This window comes from Alnus glutinosa, chromosome 4 (assembly GCF_958979055.1).
Source record: "Alnus glutinosa chromosome 4, dhAlnGlut1.1, whole genome shotgun sequence".
NCBI lineage: Eukaryota > Viridiplantae > Streptophyta > Magnoliopsida > Fagales > Betulaceae > Alnus > Alnus glutinosa.
The window spans coordinates 27,777,743-27,799,174 of NC_084889.1; the positions used below are offsets into that span (position 1 = coordinate 27,777,743).

The 21,432-nt window shown below is 35.1% G+C and overlaps 2 protein-coding genes and 2 non-coding genes across 5 annotated transcripts; all 4 read left to right on the plus strand.

Moving 5' to 3' along the window:
- Window positions 1-948: 948 nt before the first annotated feature.
- LOC133865255 (zinc finger protein VAR3, chloroplastic) lies at window positions 949-9,526 on the plus strand. The gene is made up of 7 exons (XM_062301628.1): window positions 949-1,364; window positions 2,891-3,008; window positions 3,160-3,506; window positions 5,373-5,489; window positions 7,842-7,958; window positions 8,765-8,863; window positions 8,947-9,526. The coding sequence occupies exons 1-7, from the start codon at window positions 1,027-1,029 to the stop codon at window positions 9,059-9,061; spliced, it is 1,251 nt and encodes a 416-aa protein (XP_062157612.1). The 5' UTR covers window positions 949-1,026; the 3' UTR covers window positions 9,062-9,526.
- A 2,832-nt stretch (window positions 9,527-12,358) lies between these two features.
- On the plus strand, window positions 12,359-20,661 carry LOC133865404 (protection of telomeres protein 1b-like). 2 transcript variants are annotated; one of them, XM_062301803.1, is made up of 10 exons: window positions 12,359-12,515; window positions 13,794-13,930; window positions 14,711-14,900; window positions 16,251-16,315; window positions 16,521-16,609; window positions 17,147-17,428; window positions 17,511-17,584; window positions 17,699-17,757; window positions 19,379-19,531; window positions 20,182-20,661. In XM_062301803.1, exons 1-10 carry the CDS (start codon window positions 12,362-12,364, stop codon window positions 20,392-20,394), a joined length of 1,416 nt encoding a protein of 471 aa, XP_062157787.1. In that variant the 5' UTR covers window positions 12,359-12,361; the 3' UTR covers window positions 20,395-20,661. The 2 variants fall into 2 exon arrangements, with proteins under 2 accessions (XP_062157787.1, XP_062157788.1); XM_062301804.1 differs by having other exon boundaries at window positions 13,851-13,930.
- Window positions 12,789-12,886, plus strand: LOC133867547 (small nucleolar RNA snoR113). The gene has a single exon (XR_009900102.1). It is a non-coding gene; the product is annotated as a small nucleolar RNA snoR113 (small nucleolar RNA).
- LOC133867548 (small nucleolar RNA snoR113) lies at window positions 13,030-13,129 on the plus strand. Its single transcript, XR_009900103.1, has one exon. It is a non-coding gene; the product is annotated as a small nucleolar RNA snoR113 (small nucleolar RNA).
- Window positions 20,662-21,432: the final 771 nt, after the last annotated feature.

Sequence of the window (21,432 nt, forward strand, 5' to 3'; positions counted from 1 at the left end):
TGTTTCTTAGAATTTTATCTATAATTGATAGGGTTTTTAGTTTAGTTTACAAGGCTAATTCCATAGAAAATGTTCTTGTATGGAAGTAGGAACGATTGAAAGATATGTGTCAACATGTCGAAGGACTAAATTTAAGGAGCTTTGAAATTATAATTTTTTTCACAGAGTTGATTTCCTAAAAATTTGATTTTGCATTCATAAGATTATGTGAAAAATTAATATGAATTTAATTTTTTTATTAAAATAACCAGTATTTTTTCGAATTTTTATTTTTTACAAAATAAAATCAAAATTACATAAATGCCACTCAAAATACCCGCCCCGCCCCGCGCGAACCCGCCCTACACGGTTAGTCTTTATCAAGTGCAGTTTGCGGGTTGGAAATTTCCAACCCGCAAAGGTGCGGGGCAGGGCCAAAAAAGGCAGAAACCCGCACCGCCCCACCCAATGCACACCCCTAGAGATATGGGAAAAACAAATGAAAAAATAGTTAACTTAAATTCTTCAAAAATATTTAAATACGATACAAATATGAGTGATATTCTTTTTCCTAAGCATAAGATGCATTAATTCAAACAAGATAATTACAAATAATCAGGTTCACTAACAAAATTTAGGAGGTCTTGCTGGAGATGACCAAAATCAATTGAGTCACAAGATAATTCTGAGCTATTTACGTTGGCAGGACAAAAATATTAACAAGTAATACAAATATAAAAAATACTCATAAAAACACGAACTGTTTATCTTTAATAATACATTGGAATATATTTTCAAAATAATACAAAAACACCTTTTAAAATAATTATCTTCTTTTTTTTTTTAAAAAAAAAAAAAAGTAAGAAAAAAAAAAAAAAAAAAACAGTAAGAAAAAATATTTAAGAAAAAATATTTTGAGAAAACTTAGCGCCTAATTATAATGTGATGATGATATTCTATTTTCTTCATATTTTGATTTTTGGCTAAAACCCTACCCTCCATGCTCCCATAACAGAGCTCCATCTCTACTCTCCCAGCCCTACGAAAATGTCAGCCTCAAAATTCTTGCACTTCCTCCGTACACCGACGCCTCTCTCCCCGCTTCTCTTTCCCAAACCCTTCTCTCTTAAACCCCTACGGTTCCTCCGCTACAGTTCCTCCTCTGCGGTCGAGAATCTCACCGCCGACGCCACAGAAACCCTGTGCGCCTCCCACCCGTGGCCCGAATGGGTGACCTTCGTCGACCGCTTGAAGACCAAAGGTTACCTTATCGAATCCCCTCCCGAGGCGAACCATGAGGGTGATGCGGAGAGCGTTTACAAGGACATGAACCTCGTCAAGGACGCTTGCTTCAGCTTCGCGCGTGACCGCTACGATATCTTCAGGTACGTCCATTTCCGTTGTTTGCTGTGTTTGTTTCCTGAGGAAAACGGTGCTGCGAAAACTTGAGTCTTCGTTTCTAATTTTTTAAAATGCTCGGACTTGGTTGAGCTTTTGTATCTTCTGAATAGCGTATTAGCAAGCACAATCAAGAACCTGTTTTCCTTGATTTTTCTCAGGCTTGTGATTCTTGCTCTGTTTCGTTGTTATGGAAACGTGGATAAAGAAAATAAATGTAGACTAATAGAATTGGAGGTTTCACTGTATGGACCTGGACAAGCTGAAATTTCTCTTTAATTGTGAGCTAAGTCTATTTTGATTCGTGAAAGTGCATTTTTTTCCCTCAAAGTTTTAAGATAATCTTCTTGTCCCTTAAATTTGAGCTTCGAAAATATAATTGTATTTTTTTGTACTTTGTTTCATTGTACTCTCAACAATCTTATCTATTTTTGGTGGTAAGACTAGGAAAATAATGCAGCTGATTGTTTGTGGGTTCATTCCATGACGTAAATAAAGGCTACAGGAAGGGTTTGATAAATATCAACATTTAAGCTTTAATTTATTGGATATTTTAGAGGATATGTTGTATTTGATATGATGGTGCAGCCTTGTACATCTTTAAAGTTTGACCTTCTATGTCTCATATGGGAAAGCGATATGATTGTTTTAAATGAAATTCGATTGTTTATCAAAAACAAGGGAAAGTGGCATAAAATAATTTCTGCCTATGTAAGGGAAGATTGTTAGAATTATAAACTATAATTTTAGATGTTGAACTATGATTTTGAATGGGCCTGATTGTGATTTATTGCGGGGCGTCTAGTAAAATGAGCAAAACGTTTAACAATGGCAGAAATTTAGAGAAGGAAAAAAGTAATAGTGAGAGAGAAAAGAATAGAGGAAGAATACGAGAAACTAGTGGCCATGCCAAAATTCTCAAGAGTCAATAGAAATTGAAATTCCATTGGTAAAGAAATATATAGCTTGGCCAGAAATTGCTCCCAAGAGTTAAGCTCTTAGTCACATAAAGGCAATTGTAGAATTTGGAGATTTATTGGATAATTCTGCCTACTTCAACTGTAGGTCAGAGACTATATTTATAAGAAGAGAGTTAGTCCTTGGATAGGACTGTACAAATATATTCTGAAACCATAGAGAAGTCCTTTAATAGGACTGTAAAATCTTTAGATAAGAGACCTAAACTATATAACTTATGGTAGTAGAAACATAAGAGAACTATACAACTTGTAGTAGTAGAAACATAATAGAACTACTTATTGTTAGATTTATCTTTATCCGGAGATAAAGATATATCTGGTCTAATAATCCTCAACCCCGACCTCAGCTTGCTCTTTGGTTTCATTACTTGCAACTTCCATGAAGTGCATAGTGTTTTCTCTTTTATACTCTGTGTACTTGGTTGCACTCCTTGTGCTCTTTCAATGAACTACTTATCAAACAAAATTTGATGTTACTTCACTTATCAAAATGAAAGAAAAAAATTGATGTTACTTCTTTGCTTCTTATGCAGATCATTGTCTACAAAGGATATTCAAATGGTTGTTGAGAGCGGATGTCCTAATCTTTTGCGGAAAGCTGTTAATTCAGGAAAACGGTTGAGAGCCTATGTGCTATTGGATGAAGGCAATGTATGTTATCACTTGATTTATAACATATATTCATCAGAAAAAGGAAATGATTATACTGTATTGAAGGGGGCTTATTATTTGTTTCCCCTTTTTGTTATGCTTGAGCGGCCATTTCATTGCTGAAGCATCTGACAGGTTGACTTATGATCAGGTTTGTAGTACTTGCACTCTGCGGGGATCCTGTGATAGAGCTTATGTGATTTTAAAGGAAAATGATGCAGCTGCTCGTACTGTGGATATAGTGCGTATACTGCTGTTTTATGCACTAGATCCACTTGTTATTTCAGGAGGAGAAAAACCTCCTGGTAGAGATATAATTGAATCATCTGCAAGAAAACTGTTTTCTGAGTTGGTTGCACTGAGTGAAACATCCCCAGATCCGGCACTTCCAAAGCCTGCTGTCAAAGGACCCAAGCGAAAGGAAGACTATGTAAAATTTGTGGATGATAAACTGTCTCAAGATGTTGAAATGAAGAGAGGGGATTGGATGTGTCCTAAGTAAGTCGCATTTAAAGTTTCTTAGTTGTGCATGTGTTTGCGGAACCTGTTTAACTTGACTTTCTGCTTTTTGCTTAATCGTTTCATAAGAGGGGGATTCTCTGCAATTGAGGGAGCCAAAGTAATTAAGGCCTAAAGGGAAACCAAAAATCTTAATTGCCTATGACAGTTAAACTCAATAAGAGATAGCAATAATATTTGATTGTTACTCAAAGCAATTGCAAAAAGGGGAGACCATGTGTTCGACCTTTAAGTGGGAGTTGAAAGGATCAAGGGATAGGGGCAGCTATCTCTTAGGTCTTAGGCTGTAAATGAACTGAGCTTGAATATATATTTAGGATCGTTTATTAAACAGGACAAACTTGTATAAACTCAACTTAGCTTGTATAAATTCGTATAATTTTTGAAGACCTCTAGAGAAGGGTGGTGGAACTAAAGTCTTTCTTCTACAATTCTCTTTACTTCTAGACAACTGCTTTAGACTTTCCTAACGTGTTTGATTTTCATGCTTTTCTTGATCTTTTTTTCCTTTCTAGCTAGGTGTCTCTTTTGTGTACTTTCTGTGTATTGGGGTTGCGCCTTTACGCTTTTCATTGAAATTTTGATTGCTTATATAAAAAATAAAAAAAATAAAACTCGTATAACTTCATTTTTTTTTAATTAATTAATTTATTTTTTTAAGTATTGGTTTTAGCTTTGTAATAAGAACATCGTAAGTATTTAAAAAGATGAAAGGGAATCCTCTTGTTAATGTAAGAGATATATGCGTCTTTAAATAGATGTCTGTGTAAATGAATGTATATATACTATAAAACATACTTATATAGACTCGATAAGTATGTTTGTACCAACTATGATACTGTAATGTTCTCTTTTATTGGTTTAGTTGAACTGCCATAAGGAGGTTTGGAAAAAAAGTAACCATTAGTGCCATGATATCACTAAAAGTCTTCAGCAACATAGCAAGTTAAACTTATTGGGGAAAAGATAAACTCCTGTTAACTTTTATTGTCATCTTAGAAGCATGGACTGGCCAATGGACTATATTTTTTTTCCTGAGTACCTAACCCACAATGAGAATTTTTTGAGACACATGAATTTATACTGGGGTAGAATCAAACTTTTTTTTTTGTTAAAAAAAAATAGAGTACTATGAACTTAGCAAAAAAAAAAAAACTTAGTAGTTATGAACTCAACCATTTCCCAATCACATCTATATCCGCTACAAAGACAGCTAGCTGATATTTTTAGGTAACATACCCTGCATTTTCCTACCACTGCATCTGCAATTATAAATTTTGTTTGTTGAAAACAGAAATACCTGAAGGGTCCTGAGCGCACGCGCGCACACTGACACATTCTCTATCTCTTGACTGGGTTCTGCATTGATCTTGTCAAAGGCTGTTAGCAGCACCAGACCTTTTTGATCCCCATTCGCACATCCATGCATCCCTAAATCTGATTTTCTTCTGGTCACTTGAACATTTTTTTAATTTTTTTTTTAATTTTTTTTGAATTTGTGTTGTTGCTGCTGTTACTTGATATTAGTCTATTTGGGTTGGTAATCTGAAGTTGGTCAAGATCATTAGTTTGTCTGCTTAGTTTCACGGGATGTAATTTTAGTCTAGACAACAATAACTTTCCCAAGATCAATGGCGTTTCTTTTAATTTAATTTTTCATTTGTCCGTATGATGAGATTCACCAAAGTCTGACCTTTAAAACGATGGGGAAAATGTCGATACTTTTAACTTAACATTGCATTTCCTTTTTCCCATTGTGCTGGTAATAATCTATTCCTTGCTTTTCAAATCTGTCATGTTTGATTTTATAGTCCATGAACTGATGCCCTTGCCATCTTGTTGCAGATGCAATTTTATGAACTTTTCTAGAAATGTACAGTGCCGAAAATGCAATGAAGATGGCCCTAAAGGAGTTGGTGCAGGTGATGTTGAAATGAAAAAAGGAGATTGGACCTGTCCTGAGTAAGTCCCTCCTTGCGTTATCAGTTGCATATAATAATTCATAATAAATCCTTTTTAAGTTGCTGAACTCACTTTTTAACTAATTGTTAGTTGACAACCACATTATACTATTATATAGGTTTAACTTTGACTTTTTGATTCTTTAATTGATAGAATTGTTTAGTTGTTGCCACTGAAAGTGACTTCAATTGATACTGATTTGCCTATGATTATTCTTGACATTTGTGTTATTCTAGTTGCCATATTTCAATTTAGTGGCATGGATACAAGTGTCATATTTGAACAGGCTTTTCTTGTGTCTTTGCGAACATCCTTATTGTCTTTTGGCAGTTGAGTGTATGTAGATGCAGCTTGGAGAAAGAGTCATGCAGAAAGTGATAATTTGCGAAAATGTTTTTATTACCAAGAGTTCTTTTTCTCCCTAATCGAAGGTCTCTCTTATGTACTTCCTATATACTAAGGTTGCGTCTCTCTCAGCTATCTAATGAGATTGAATTACTTATATAAAAAAAGGTTTTTTATTTACCAAGAGTGATTTCACTTGCCTTCTGCATGCGCGGTTGAAGTAAATAAAAGTTGGATATATTAATTTTGCAAACTGTTGTTGAAGGAAGGAGATATGGAAGTCATGTCAACAAGTGTATGATAGCCAATTTTTGCTAGGGAGAAGTTATCGTATCCCTTCCATGATGTTGTGGGATTTTTGCTTGATTGATTTATTACGCTTGCGTAGATCTATAATATTTCAGAATGGTAAGTTTGATGACTGATCCCACTGTGAGATGTTGAGAGGTTTTTTTATTACCAAGAGTGATTTCACTTGCCTTCTGCATGCACGGTTGAAGTAAAGAAAAGTTGGCTATATTAATTTTGCAAAGTGTTGTTGAAGGAAGGAGATATGGAAGTCATGTCGACAAGTATATGATAGCCAATTGTTGGAAGGGAGAAGTTATTGTATCCCTTCCATGATGTTGTTTGATTTTTGCTTGATAGATTTATTACTCTTGCATAGGTCTATAATATTTCAGAATGGTAAGTTTGATGAATGATCATACTGTGAGATGTTGAGAGGATTCAGTGGTAAACAGTTTCCAAGAGTACATGGCATTGCAAATTTCCCAGGGGAGTTGCATTTTTTGTACGGTCAGTTGCTTTGGGGACGATCTTAATGGTTGATAACCTTATCAAGAGGAGTATCATATTGGTAATTTGCATGTAAGGGTAGTTGTGATATGGTTGATCATCTATTGACTCATTGCAATGTTGCGAGTAGTTGTGTTCTTTTATCTTCTCCACGTTTGGGGAACAATGGATGATGCAGCAAAGGGCTATTGAGGTCTACCTTTTTGGAGAGGAATGTTTGGAAGAGATCGTGGTAGTTTCCTTTGGAATGCAGCTCTTGTTTGCCTTATGTCACCTATTTGGAAAGAAAGAGGAACAATCACGTCATTGATGTTCATGGTGGAACTTAAATCATTCTTTGTGAGATCTTTGTGTGAGTGGATACTTGCTTTTGACAGGATTCCTACTCTGTCTCTTGTAGATTTAATTGATCTTTTAAACTTCAAAGTACAATGACCTTCTGTACACCCCCTTTTCTTATTAATTTTGCTAATCGATGTATATTGAACAAAGACTAGTAAACTAAAATCGATTCTTTACTTGTCTTTCCAGAAGTATTTTAATTCACAGAAAAGATACAATGTTGTCTGCCAACTATCAGGTACTAAAGTTTTTGTCAAATTTGGGAAGTACGGTGCCTATGGCAATCGCAAAGATATTTACTTTTACATAATATCTTTTTCTTTTTCTTTTTTGGTTCTTACAATTGTAGATGAGACATTGGTTTCATAATAGTTCGCAGTTTTCACCTAGTTGTTTGGTGTTCTCGTCTGTTTTTTAAAGCAGTCATGAAGTTACCCACAAAAAAAGAGAGGCAGTTATGAAGTTTGATACTTCGTAATTCGATATCTTGTTGAGTGAAATGTTGTTTTGGCATAGTTTGATTCAGACTTAATACTATGTTTTCATGCTTCTACTTTTCTTTTCCTAGTCAGTGAATGCTTTCTTGGTCTATTATATGCAAATGGGTGTTAGCAGACGCAGTATTACATACGTTTTTCCATTAGCCTGTAATTGATGGGTATGCCATTTAATGTTTAATTTAGCTATGGTATGGTCATTTGTGGAACTTTACTTTTCATATTTGATGTGCTACTGAAAGTGGTACCATTGATGTGCTAGTGCCCCATATCCTCCTTTCTTTTTCTCAACTATGCTGTCATGAGATGCTTGTGTTCCATGTGTCACATGTTCATACGTTCTGACTGATGCCCTTGGGATTTATTACAGATGCAGTTTCATGAATTTTTCTAGAAATATACGTTGCCTAAAGTGCAAAGCTGAGGGGCCAAAGAGGGTTAGTGCAGATGAGGCTGAAATGAAAAAAGGAGATTGGACCTGCCGACAGTATGTTTCCTATTCTTCTTGTCCTGCAATCAAAATCATTTTTAAATGTTGTTGATCAATGGAAACCAGTAATGCACTCTATTCACTGTAATTTGAATTGGCTTTAACATTCTTGTTATTATAGATTTATTGTAGTTCTACCCTATTAATTGCTATTCGTTTGATCGTTTTGGTAAACATGTATTTTCCTTATATGGCTGCTTCTCTTCCTTATTTTGGGAACTGTAGGGTCAGGGCTGGGATCTATTTTGATTTGATCCTTTGCCGCAAAGAGTGCTAACAAATATATGATATAATGGTTTTTGCTTTCCTTTTTCTTTTTCTTTTTTTCTTTTATCTTTTTTTGTTCTCGCAGTCTGTATATATTTGTGCTGGAACAAATTTCATTCTCTATGCTTGTGAAAGATGAAATTTGGGATAACAATGCTAGTTGTTTCTTTAAAGAACTTTTCAGGCAACTATATTCTCATGAGGTTCCTCTGGGAAAAGTCCTAAATTTACCACCACCCACTATGTCATCCAGTTTTCATTTATCAAAATATATTCAGTAAACTTTGTTATTGTGAGCATATTGTACTTAATTTTTTTTAATGACATGATGAAAAATTTAACGTAAAAATATCAAGCTGTTCTCTACTTGGGTTACAGCAAAAGCTGTTAAGAGGACTGAGCATAATCTAGATCTTGGATTATAATCTTAACAAAGGATTAATCTCTCTAGTATTACAATCAGCATTTTTATCATGGCAAATATACCATTTGCTTGTGAATTGCTTCTATCCTTCTGAAGTAGCTTCTTTCTGCAGGTGTGGGTTCATGAACTTTGCTAGCAATAAGAAGTGTTTGCGATGCCCAGAGCCACGGCCTAAAAGAGAGCTAAAGCCAGGAGACTGGGAATGCCTCTCGTGAGTCTCTCCCTCTCTCATATGTGATGTTGAATTTAGAGGTTAACTGAAGAATTTATTAAGACATGGGTTGCTTTCTGTAGATGTGGTTTCCACAATTACAGCAGGAACATGGAATGCCGGAAGTGTAACGGCGAACGCCCCAAAGAAACAGTAGCTTCCGAGTACAAGGAGCAGTTATGGAGGCGGCCTCAATAGTAGTTCTATCAGACGGCCAAACGAATTGGTTTGGGGTGCTTTGGCATTCGCAGTATCAGGTGTTATCCAAATAGAGATCTACATCAAGTGGAACTGTTTTCTCTCTTCAAATTATGCTCATTATGATGTTTTCCTGGGCGTCCACAGCTACACGATTTTGGCCCTGGAAAATCAATGGTAGGAAGGATTTCATGCTGCAATTTCTTTTTCTTTTTCTTTTTTTTTTTTTTCTGTTTTTTTAGAGAGCAGGATTTGGTGATTGCTGTGTTACTGAGTAATATTGTATAGCTTGCGAATGGAAGTGGGCATTGCAGCTGAAGTATCTCGTTGCTTTCTTACCGTGAAGAAATGTTCTATTTTAGGGTTTCAGCTCACTAAACATGGGAGAGCCAATATTCATGAATCATATGATTTAATGAAGCATGACTGACTGAATGGGAATGGCTGGTTGGATGTTAAAAGAAAGTTAACGCATGGGCTCCTAAACTTTCTGCAAATTGTGAGATGTATGAATGAAGAACACGGGTAAAATTGAGACTTATGTAGTATTCTTCCATCATTCTTTTTTATAATCGGTCTTACAGATTCAATATTTGATTTTCAAAAATGATAGAGAAGAATGAGAAAAGACTAAATAGCATTTTTCGGTTAAATTGGCTTGAAGCTAGAAATAAATAAGATAAGAGAAAGAGGAAATTACATTTACCTCCTTAATGGACACATTATTTACTGGACATAAATTTTTTACAAATTAATTTCTAATTGTGATGTCTCTTTTGCAGGTAAGAAGCATATGTTTTTCTAATTGTATGTGTTTTTTACATCTTTTTTAATAGCTTAAATGACATGCTTCTCTTAGAAGTTACAGGAAATTTGTGTCTTAATTTACAAGTACTCCAAAAATACCATTTAGGATATTGGACTTCTTCGAAGTACCATTTCCTTCTAATTGATGCTCTTTATTAGTGTATAGCGTTGAGATTGACGGAAAGTTGCATGTGGTTTACATATTAAGTGTGTGTTTGGAATTGCGATTTTGTAGACAATAAGTATGATTTTAAACCAAATTGCAGAATATAGATCGTTTGGGAACTGCGTTTTTAAAAATTGCGATTTGAAAACGCAGAAAATCTACTTTTTCAAATCACAGATAAGATGGTATTTTTTTGAAAACGCAGAATTTTAAAGGTAAATTTGCGATTTTAAAGGCTAAACTGCGATTTTGCCAAACTTTTAACTGCGTTTATAAAAATCACTTTTTTCAAATCGCACATTTTAAAATCGTTATTTTAGATCGCATTTTTTGAAATCGCAAACCCAAACGGACCCTAAATTTTAGGGTTAAATATATATTTGGTAACTGTGATTTAAAAATTTTATTTTTTGGTATTTCAGTTTCATTTCGCTTCACAGATGGTACTTGATTTTTGGGAAAAAATTCACTTGGTATCTTCGTCTATTTTTCAGTCCAAATTTTAACATCTTACCACGTGTCAACCTCTGAAGGTTGACATGTGGCACAATATAAAAAATAAAAAAATCAAAATCAAAATCTTTAAAAATTAATTAAAAAATTAAATATAATAAAACTTAAAAAAATATAAAAATATTAAAAACCAAAAAAAAAATTGAAAAAAATAAAAAAGTCTAGGGGTGGCCGAACCACCGCTGCCCCTCTTATTTTTTCTTTTTCTTTTTTGCTTTTAATATTTTATTTTATTTTTGTTTTATTATTATTATTTCAATTAATTTTTAAAGATTTTTATTTTTTTCATTTTTTATATTGTGCCACGTGTCAACCCTCAAAGGTTGACACGTGGCAGGACGTTAAAATTTGGAAGGAAAAATAGACGGAGATATCAAGTCAGTATTTTTCGAAAACCTAGGTACCATTTGTGAAGCGAAATGAAACTGAGGTATCAAAAAATAAAATTTTTAAACCAAAGATACCAAAAAATAAAATCTAAAAACCACATGTACTAAATATATATTTAACCTTAAATTTTAAATAGAGATATGATTTCCAATTAACTTTTCACATAACTATCCTATGTTGCAGGGAATTATAGGATAGTTGTAATTTCTTCAAAGAGCCTATGATTCCCTGCCACATAGGATAGTTGTGTTTTTAGTTGTGTGAAAAATTGGCAGGTAATCATATCTCTGTTAGATATGGTGTCACGTTATTTAAAATTTTAAATGTGACAATGTATACATCGTTAGATCTCTTAAATATGATTTGGACTATGAAATTGATCATCTTTGTTTCACTTAATTCAATGATTGAGGGGTGGTTGAACTAGCCTCTTAATCCCCTCTAACATTATCCTTTGAAAATTCCTAATCTTGAGATGGTTTGGCCACTCAGGATGGTCTGGGCTATGGGGGTGTAAGATAGCATTACTTGTAATGCTTATACATCATCTCTCATAACCTCAAGCCTATATGGCGTGGTCCCCGTAGCATTTTGTACATTAAGGTTGGTTTTTTGATTTAGAAAACAACACCGCATAGACTTTGGAAGTATAGAGGTGATCGAGGTTATGTATAACATTACTCATTGGAACAATGTGAATAAGTTGTCACACGACAAAAGCTCCCTCAGGTAGACCACCTAGCAAAGAGAAATCTTGCGTACTCTCATTCTCACATTTCCTGACGTGACTTTTAAAATTGTCATTAGATCAATATTTAATAGTGATAAAGAAGTTAATAGTTGAACCCAAAGTGGCTGAAATCATTGCTACTCTTGATGTAGTAACATTTAGTAGAGGCTGAATTTTTTTTATATTATTTTTTAAGGGGATGCGTTGCAAATCGTTAAAGAAGTTAATTCAGATTCTCCAAAAGAGTCATGGATTGGCCATTTCGTGGAAAGCATCAAGGAGTTGAGTTTATTTATATCCTCTTGTATGATTTATGTTTTTAGGGAGTCAAATTCAGCTCCTCATGTTCTTGCTAAAACGGCAACTTTTAATCACATAGAATCGGTATGGTTGGAGGATATTCCTAGGAGTATCACAGTTATTGTACTTAGAATAAAACAACCTGTCCCTAGATTCTAATTTGGGGTCAGATTTGAAGTTAATGAAGATTGGTATTTTGTTTAAAAATAAAAAATAGTGATGAATCCAAAATTCAATCTCTTTTATGTTAAAAAAAAGAAAAAAAAAAAGAAAAAAAGGGGGTCAAGCAAAAAAAGTGCGAGAGTATTAACCCCCCCAAGCAAAAAAAAAAAAACACGTTGCCATGTAAAAACCCTAGAACTGACAAAAACCCTATAAAAGGAGGGTTTTGGAAATGGAAACAGAGCGAGAGAGAAAGAAAGAAATGGGGGATAGCGATGACTACAAGTTCCTTCAAATAAGGGACGCCATTGCTGCCATCAATCAGAAGGTGAACCTTATCGGAGTCATCATCGAGTTCGGTGTCCCAAAGAAAACCAAGGGCACTGGTACTCTCTCTCTCTCTCTCTCATTTTTTTTTTTCTTAGAGTTTTCGGAAGAGCTTCTAATATAGCTGTATGCAAATACGCATTTTACATTTCCTGGAAATAAATTATCATGATTGTTTGTCTGTCTCAAGTCTCAAATTTGTGCTGCTAGTTTATTTTTTCCCAAGTAGAAGGTCCATGTTTTATTTTACGTTTCTGTGTCATTAAATTTCTTTGCATTTTAGTTTATATGGAAAGAAAAAAAGTGACATTGGATGAATGGGTAATTTTTGCTGGCGATGATGAAACAAAGGCCGGACTCACGGCTGCTATCAGTTGGTTGCTTGGTAGTAGGGTGATGAATTTGCTGTAAGGTACACGTTCTGAGCCAGTTCATAAAGTGTTGGAAATGAAAAATACTTTCTTTTTTTTTGACATGATTTATTTTACGTTTCTATGTCATTAAATTATTTGCATTTTAGTTCATATGGAAAGAAAGAAAAAAAGTGACATTGGATGAATGGGTAATTTTTGCTGGCGATGATGAAACAAAGGCCGGACTAACGGCTGCTATCAGTTTGGTTGCTTGGTAGTAGGGTGATGAAAAGTGCTGTAAGGTACACGTTCTGAGCCAGTGCATAAAATGTTGGAAATGAAGATGCTTTCTATCTTTTTTATTTTTTCATTTTCTGGGTGTATATATTTGGAAGATGTTGAACTTTTTCACCATTTTTTTTTTATCGAAAAAATATTTCAGTCAATTTGTTGGAGAAATTATAGATACATTGGTAAGAATTTCTCAGAACCGAAAGACTCAGAGCACCCTATCTCAGTTAAATTTCTCTTTTGAAACTCATTTCTGGTCACAAATCTAGAAAATTACTAAATGATAATGGTTGATTGACCATGAATATTTTTAGTTATCTCATTGCCATTACATTATATTTTCGCTTCAGATCCTTATGCAACTCCAGCTTTTGATCTTAGAGGAAAATAATTATTTGTGGAAAAAGCAATGAATTCGTGCTCATTGCAGTGCATGTTGATTGGGCAGTGCTTAACCTATGAAATCTGATTGATTCTCAACTGCATGGCTCAACAATTCCTTGTGATTTATGAATTCTAAAGTTTTGCGCATTCAACGTATGTCAACTTTTATAATCATGTCACTTTGGGATCTTTTATTTGAAAAGTAACTTACCTTCTATGCTTTGGTTGAGCTTTAGTGTTCTTTCAGGTTATTACTGCAAATATTATTTTATTTTAGTACTCTTAGTAAGAATTATGATTTGTTTGCAGATTGCATTTGTACACTAAAAATAGTTGATGAATCACATCCAAAACCTGGGATTTCAGTTAATATATTTGCTGAAAGTATGGAAAAGCTTCCCCATGTTGTGTCAGCTGGGGGTATAATTCAGCTTTCTCATGTTGTGGTACTTCCTGATTTTGAACTCTAAAATATGATTTACACTTTCTGGGCCAGCTCTTTTTATATGCTATTCATATACAGGCAATTACTCAATTTTCTTTTTCCTCGAAGTTCTCTGGTTATTTCAATTAGTAGACGTGCCCAGGGTCTGTATTTTTATATGTTCTGCTATTGATTAGTTGATATTTGATAATCATAAATGGTAGAAAAATAGTCAGCTCTGACAAGGTTTATGGGATTTTAATAGATGAAACAGCATAGAGTGGAGAAGAAGAAGAAAGGTAAGAATTAGAAAGAGTGGAGAGCTTAAAATTTCTAGCTTATGGTCATTTTGTCTTAGGAAATGATGGGTATTTGGCCTTGCGATTAGCTTCAAAATGCTGCCCGTTCTATGTCCACTTGGTTTTATGGGTAAAAAATGTTCCAGGAATAAAAGCCGTCCAGAGTTGTCGATGGATATCTTATTTTGAAACAAGATGGAAGTTCTTCATGCATCTTGGAAATTTATTTATTTTTTCCTTTTCCTGAGCCATGTATCTTGAATTGGCTTATGTAGTATACTCTTTACACCTGTAATATGCTTTTTGTATGGTATATATGTTCAGTGGAAAAACTTACCTCTGAAACAAATGGAGTCGAGATGTTGTGAATATTCACTAATTTATAGTTTAAAATGACTTTGTCATCTATATTGCTATAGGATTTTTAGGGGTCTTATTTTCCTCATATTCAATGAGATTAGCATTGTGAAGTGTGCTAAAAGTTTAGGTGGCTTGTTTAACAGATGAAAACTCATTGTGGGGAAGTGAATGCTGTTTTCAACAAGAGGTTTTCTTCTTTTGCTTTATATGAAGGGAAAGATGGCATAGACTTTCTTCCTTTTCAAGTTTCTTCTAAATTTTGCCCTAGAGACCTGGACAAGAAGTTTATAGAAGGGCTGCGAAAATGGTTGGTTGATTTTCAGCTTGATGAAGGTATTTTTAAAAATAAATACATTGATATTATTAGCAATGAATTCATCCCTCATATTTATACTATCTCCTTAAAGTCATAATAAAATTGTATTAATATGTTATAAAGGTATAGGTTGGTGAAATTTAATCACAAGTACATATTATAATGATCCAAGGAAAATGCTAGCCACATCTGCATTATTTCCAAAGGACCAGTCAAGTTACAATTAGAACTCTCTGAAATCACTTATAAAGCACTGTCTCATCTAATAAGGAATCAATGTAGGACTTGCCACCCATGTGATACATTTATAATTCATTCACTCCATGTGAGCAATCCACCCATCCATTGTGGGAGTTAACTTTCTGTGGTATCTTTTGAATAGCGTAAAAGTTGGGTGTCTTTTTCTTTTTTTCTTTTTATTTTTTTTTATAATAATGTTATTAGGCATTCATCAAAAGAATTTGGAACCTGGGGCCAACCTTTATTAAGATTAGAATCTCTTAAGTTGTTTGGTTTGAGTTGGTGGTATATTTTCTTAATGGTTGGCTGTAAATAGAGTTTAGGTTTTGGCATCCTCTTCTAGCTCTTGGTTGTGTATAGAATGACAATCATTCAGGCAATTGTATGGGACAATGGATTTAGAGCATGTTTGGAATTGTGTTCGAAAATAGAGCTTTTTAGAAAAAGCTTCATTTTTAAGCTTTTTTTCAAAAGTGCATTTTGACCTTTTTTAGAGCAAAAAAGTCAAAGAAGTGCCTTTTGAGTTCTTTTACCAAATGGACTTACTTTTTGTTTAGCACGGCTTTTTATGTACTAAAGTTACTTTTTAAGCTTTTTAACGCAATCCCTAACAGGCTCTTAGTGGGTTGTGCATTCTAAAGCAAGGGAAAAAAAAAAACTCGCAACCGCGACACTTATGTCCTGCTATGTATCATTCTGTATGCCTGCTAACATTATTGAACATGACTGCATCCACCATCCACAACCATCAGTGCAATTTAAAACAGTCCTTCGCCATACCTAACTGCAAGCCAAGTTTAGAAGAAACTGAATATATAAGCTATAGATTAAATTATTTTCACAGTATATAAATTTGTATTTTTCTTCAATGAGTAATGAGGTGATACTCCTTGAGAGGATTTCTTTTTAAGCCCTAAAGCTCATAGTATGTGTTTCCAATATCTGTAAAATGAAAGAGTAATCAATCATCGCTAAGTTACGATAAAGCTCATATTATTATGTTGGGGTTTCATCATAGTTTTCCTTTCTGCATAACATGTCTTTTCCCTCCTTTCTTTTATGTTGCGGGAGTTCAACTATGCATTTCATCCTGACGTAAAGCTTCAAACTATGCATCTGCTTTGTAGGGTTGAGCAACTTCCTATTTTTGAGAGAGATCAATGAAGGACACCACATTAATTTGGCATGCAAGGTAATTCAGCAATTTTTTCAGGTGTAATTTATCTATGTCAATGAAAAAAATTACCACAGTTTATTCTTTGTTTAGTTAGTTGTTCATTATTTTTTGTACTTTGAAGATTTTATAGGGTCTAACTTGATCAACACACTTTGACATTCTTTTTTCAGCTTCCTAAAATACTGATAATTTTGCGTCCTTTTAATGTATTGTGCCTAAGATAGTTCATATCTGTGAGGTTGCTAAAGATGAGTGGATGGCGTTTCTTTGGGATGGAACTGATGCTCCACCAATAAGTCTTCCTACAAAGTGAGTTGATCAGTATTTTGTCATTATACTCAATTTCTCTGATTACGAAGCAAATGGATTGCAATTGAACTGAATTATTAGTATAATTCTATATGGTACTCCATAACTTTTTACAGTTTGAAGACAAAAACAGAAAGGTAATTCAACGTATGCAGCTTTTCTCTTTATATCACAACACCTGTGGGGTTTTTTATTTGTGTGACCTCTAAATCTCAATGCAGTCTTTGTATGAAATAGTGTGATGTAGGACTAGGATCATCACTGTGTGTGTCCATTTTTAGTTTGAGATTTTACTGAATTGACTTATTTATCTCGTGTTTAAGGGGATAACATGCCACTAATCATGGCCAGAAGTAGATTTGTGCTTCAGATATGTGATTTACAAGTGATCTCATTTTGTCTTCATTGCACACGTTTGTTTATTTCACAATATCTTCTGGGTGTGAAATTAATTTCATATATATATATTTGGATATATGATATTAAACTCCTGGTTTTATAAAGAGTAATCTTAAGGTTTTTAACTATAAACCACAGGTTAGAAGATGAGCTGAGCAACCTGCTTCCTTTACAATTGGAACCCGTGCCCTTGCCAAGAGATCTGTTATGTACTTTTCCTGCTGTTGGAACCATCTTAAGGGTGATCTTTGACCGAGGCATGCAAAACCAGTTCCTCCACTTGCTACATTCTGGGAAATGGGTAAAATTTGTGAACGTACTCTGTGAAGTGCAGTCAGGATTATGGCTTGGTATGTTGACATCTTTCACAAAGCTTCGCTATACACCAAATGATGACCATCTCATATCAGTGCGCCAAAGGTTGTTGCTGCTTTGGATTGACGCATTGGTATATTGCGCAAACTTTTTCTAAGAAAATGCAGCTTACAATTATTTGTGTCAGGTTATACAATGAGCGGTTATCATCAGAAAGGGGATGTATTCCATACTGGTGCTTTCCTTGGTCACGTGTTACAGGTTTCACATTGGTTTTGTATTTCTCATCCATTAATTCTGTGATTCAAGGTCCTTAACAATATCAACTTTGTTTTCTGGAAGTTTTTGACGGTTTATGTCCTTTCCCCCTCGCAGAGGTAGATTATGACCATGTGCCTTTTGTCACATTAATGGATGTTCTTACCTACTCAGAGGTATCATATATGTCCCCCAGCATATTCTTTTTTTTTTTACAAATGCTTCCATACATCTAAACTCTTTTTATTTTGATGCCCATGATCTTTATGATGGTTAATCTTTGTTTTTTGGGGGTTAAATAGCTCAGAGGTATCTGTGGTTACGCTCTAAATCAAGTTGCCGCCTTGGTTTCAAAAAGCATCACAGGTTGTACCTGTCTTTAATGGATATTCCCAATTAGTACTTCCTTCAGTCTTCTGTCCATTTTTTTTAATGGACCTCCACGTCACCTACCTTAGAATGTCGACACCCGTCTTCATTGCCACGTGGCCACGTATCGCAAATGATACTTATGCTTTCAATGCCACATAGAATGAGAAAAATAATAATGATAAAAAATACCTCAATTATATATATATAAACGATTTTTTTTTGAACAAAAAAATGGGGGTGGCCGCCAAGGAGCCACCCCCTATGGTCAGCTAGGGAGTGGTTTCGGCCACCCTAAAAGGCATAAGAAAAAAAAAATAAAATAAATTTGAGGGTCGGCCAAACCACCCCCAAATGGCCACAAATAGGGTTGGCCCTTGGGGGTGACCGAACCACCCTCAAGGAGCCACCCCTAGACCGGCCGATTGGTTTGGGATGGCCGAATCCACCCCCAGGCCAAACGGGGGTGGCTCGCCTTGAGGGTGGTTTCGGCTACCCCCCTTTTTGGGGGGCCACCCCTTGGCTGGCCATTGGGGGTTGCTCGAACCACCCCTTGGCCAACATGTGGGTGGCCGGCCACATTTTAGCCACCCCCTGGCTGGTCATAGGTGGTTGTTCGAGCCAGCCATTGGCCGACATGTGGGTGGTCGGCCACCCCATGGCCAGGCCACCATTTTTTTTGTGCCAAAAAGAGTTTTTCTTTTAAAAAAAGAATCATTTTTCTCATCCTACGTGGCATTGACAGAGTAGGTATCATTTGTGATACGTGGCAACCGGGACTAGTGTCGGCATTCTAAGGTTGGTGATGTAGAGGTCCGTTTAAAAAATGGATGGAGGGCTGACGGAAGTACCAACAGAGAATATCCATTAAAGACAAGTACCACCTGTGACGCTTTTTGAAATTGAGGTAGCGATTTGATTTATGGCCTAACCATAGGTACCTGTGAGCTATTTAATGTATGCTTCTCCTGATCTTTTGGGCTGGGAAGCACATTTCATTTACTGATTTTTATACAGTTTTCTTTTTCTTTTTTAAAATTGTGTCAACAATTCTTGTATAAGAAGAGTTTGTGCAGGAATTATGAAGGTTTTTTTTTTATATACTTCCTATGAATTTTTAGGTGTTACATAGTAGTCCATTTTCTAATAGGTTTTTGAACGTGGGAGTCCTATTTGTTCTACATATTATTAAATAGAGTAATGCTATATACCACATTTTTATCTCACTATTATTTTACAATGCTGACGTGACAATCTCAACTAACCTTTGGATTTTATTTTATTTTTTAACTAAAGGGTTATTGGGACAGCCAGGTTTGTATTATGGGATACTTGTAAGATAAAAATGTAGTTTCCCACAATTTTTTTTGTTGTCTAAATGAATGTGTGGAGGATGCCAATTTCCCCCCTAAACTTCATGTGTTACAGGTAACAGCTAAATTCAAGTGTGTAGCCCGGGTGGTTGCAGCACTTCCATGGCAGGCTGAGGACCTCCGCTCTCCATTTGGGACTTACAGGATCAGGCTGACCCTAGAGGATCCAACTGCCAGACTCCATGCTCTTTTGTATCGTGAAGATGGGGTAAGACATTTCAACAACTGGCTTCATGTAATCTGAACTAAAATTTCCTTATACGGTGTTCCTGTTATTTTCGCTGTAGTGTTGTAAAACTTCCCTGTGAAATGTCCCTATGTTTCTCATGTAAATAAGAACTTTTCACTGAACGTTTTAACTTCCCATCCATTTGCCCTCGTATTTTTTGCTTTTACACGAGGTTGGTGTCTCTTTTGAACAAATTAAATAATCTCTTCCTCTTGCTCTTGCTTCTTCATTTCCTGCTTGGCAGGGTTGAGTCTCAGATTAAATTTAAACATACTTTCCGGCCACTTAAGATTGCCCCCTAACAGAGTTGTCTTATTGATAAACGGTTGTTTTCTGGGCTACTGCTGACCACATTTCTCTTACTAGTGCTTTTACAGAAGCCCATCTTTCCTATATAGAAAGATCTGATGCTTCAGTTTCTTCCCATCTTTCCTAAATTTTGCCAACTACTTTAAGTGATTCATATATTCAATATCTTCTACATGGGAATCCTTATTCATATGCTTACCGAGTTGATTAGAGTTCAACAATGCATTAAAATCAACCAGTTTCATATGCTACTTTCTTTCATCTATGCTCTTTTTACATGGTTGGATTCTCTTTGATTATGTCATCTTCATCCATTATAGGAGAAATTTTTTGATGGCTATCCCTCCGTTGATGTATTGAAACGGAAGCTAAACAAATTACTCGGGCTAGCTGTGAGTGATGATGGTAAGGAGATACAAAATGCTCCAAGAAGTCCACCATGGGCACAGTTTTGCCTGAAATCATATTACCACTCCAAAAATGAAGCTTGGGGAAGTAGACAGTATCGAATCTTTGGCACCAAACTGGAGTAAGGAGTCTGACAAGCATGCTAGATCTTGTTTTTTGCCGCCCTTTTTTCCTTGCACGATCCGTGTAGTTGCCGAACTTAGAATTGTTGTATATAAGGTATGTTCATATTTATAGATTGCATATAAATTAAGGGAGTTAAAATCTTTTTCGTGCCCGACTGATTCTAGACTAGATGGCAGGTTGTAAATATTTGCTTATTCGTACAGATTTATCTTGTAATGTCAAGTGTTTTTCGTCATTTGTTAGTAATTGTTGTTTCTTTAGTCCAAGATATTTGATCTCTGCCTTCTTAATTGAGGCAGAAATACTGTGGATTTTACGTTATTACCAATGGAGAGCAAAGCACCAATTATGGGCAAGATGGTAATTAAAGGGAGTCTAAAGGCAGCAGACGAAATGATGATCTAGGTTGAAGGCTGGAAACGCCATATTGAGATAATTTTGATTTATTTAAGTTGATAGAATAGACAATTGATCCTTCCAGCTCTCAGATTCAAGAAGAAAAGGGAGATCTAGGGTTTATACAAGAACAATTGATCTGCAAAATCACAGTCGAATCTAGGCTCTGTAATTGGTATTGAAAATTCTTTACAAAATGACGATCACAACAATTAACAAGCAACAAAACTATTTTTAATTTTTCTGTTTTTAAATTTAAGAATGACAGAAAATGCCCTGCATCAACAATTCAATAAGCTGGTAGGATCACTTACAATCTGCCTTTCTCTTAAAAGTGTCACCTTGATGATGCATAATTTTAAGATTGCTACATTCCATTGTTAAACTTGGAGATTGAACAGTGAAAAGGTGTATAACATTCAAGATTATTGGCCAAACTTTGGATAGCCAACAAAAGACAGAAAGCGGGGCAAATGTGAGTAGAATCAGTTGAAAAGGAGGTAACGTTAATCCCACGATTCCTACTATGTTTCTCACAAACCGTATCATCTTTATAATTGCCACTAGCTGGCAAATCTTCTTTTACTATTTTGCTGGCAAAATGTAAGCTGACAGATTTTCTTTTACTTTTAGCAGATTTA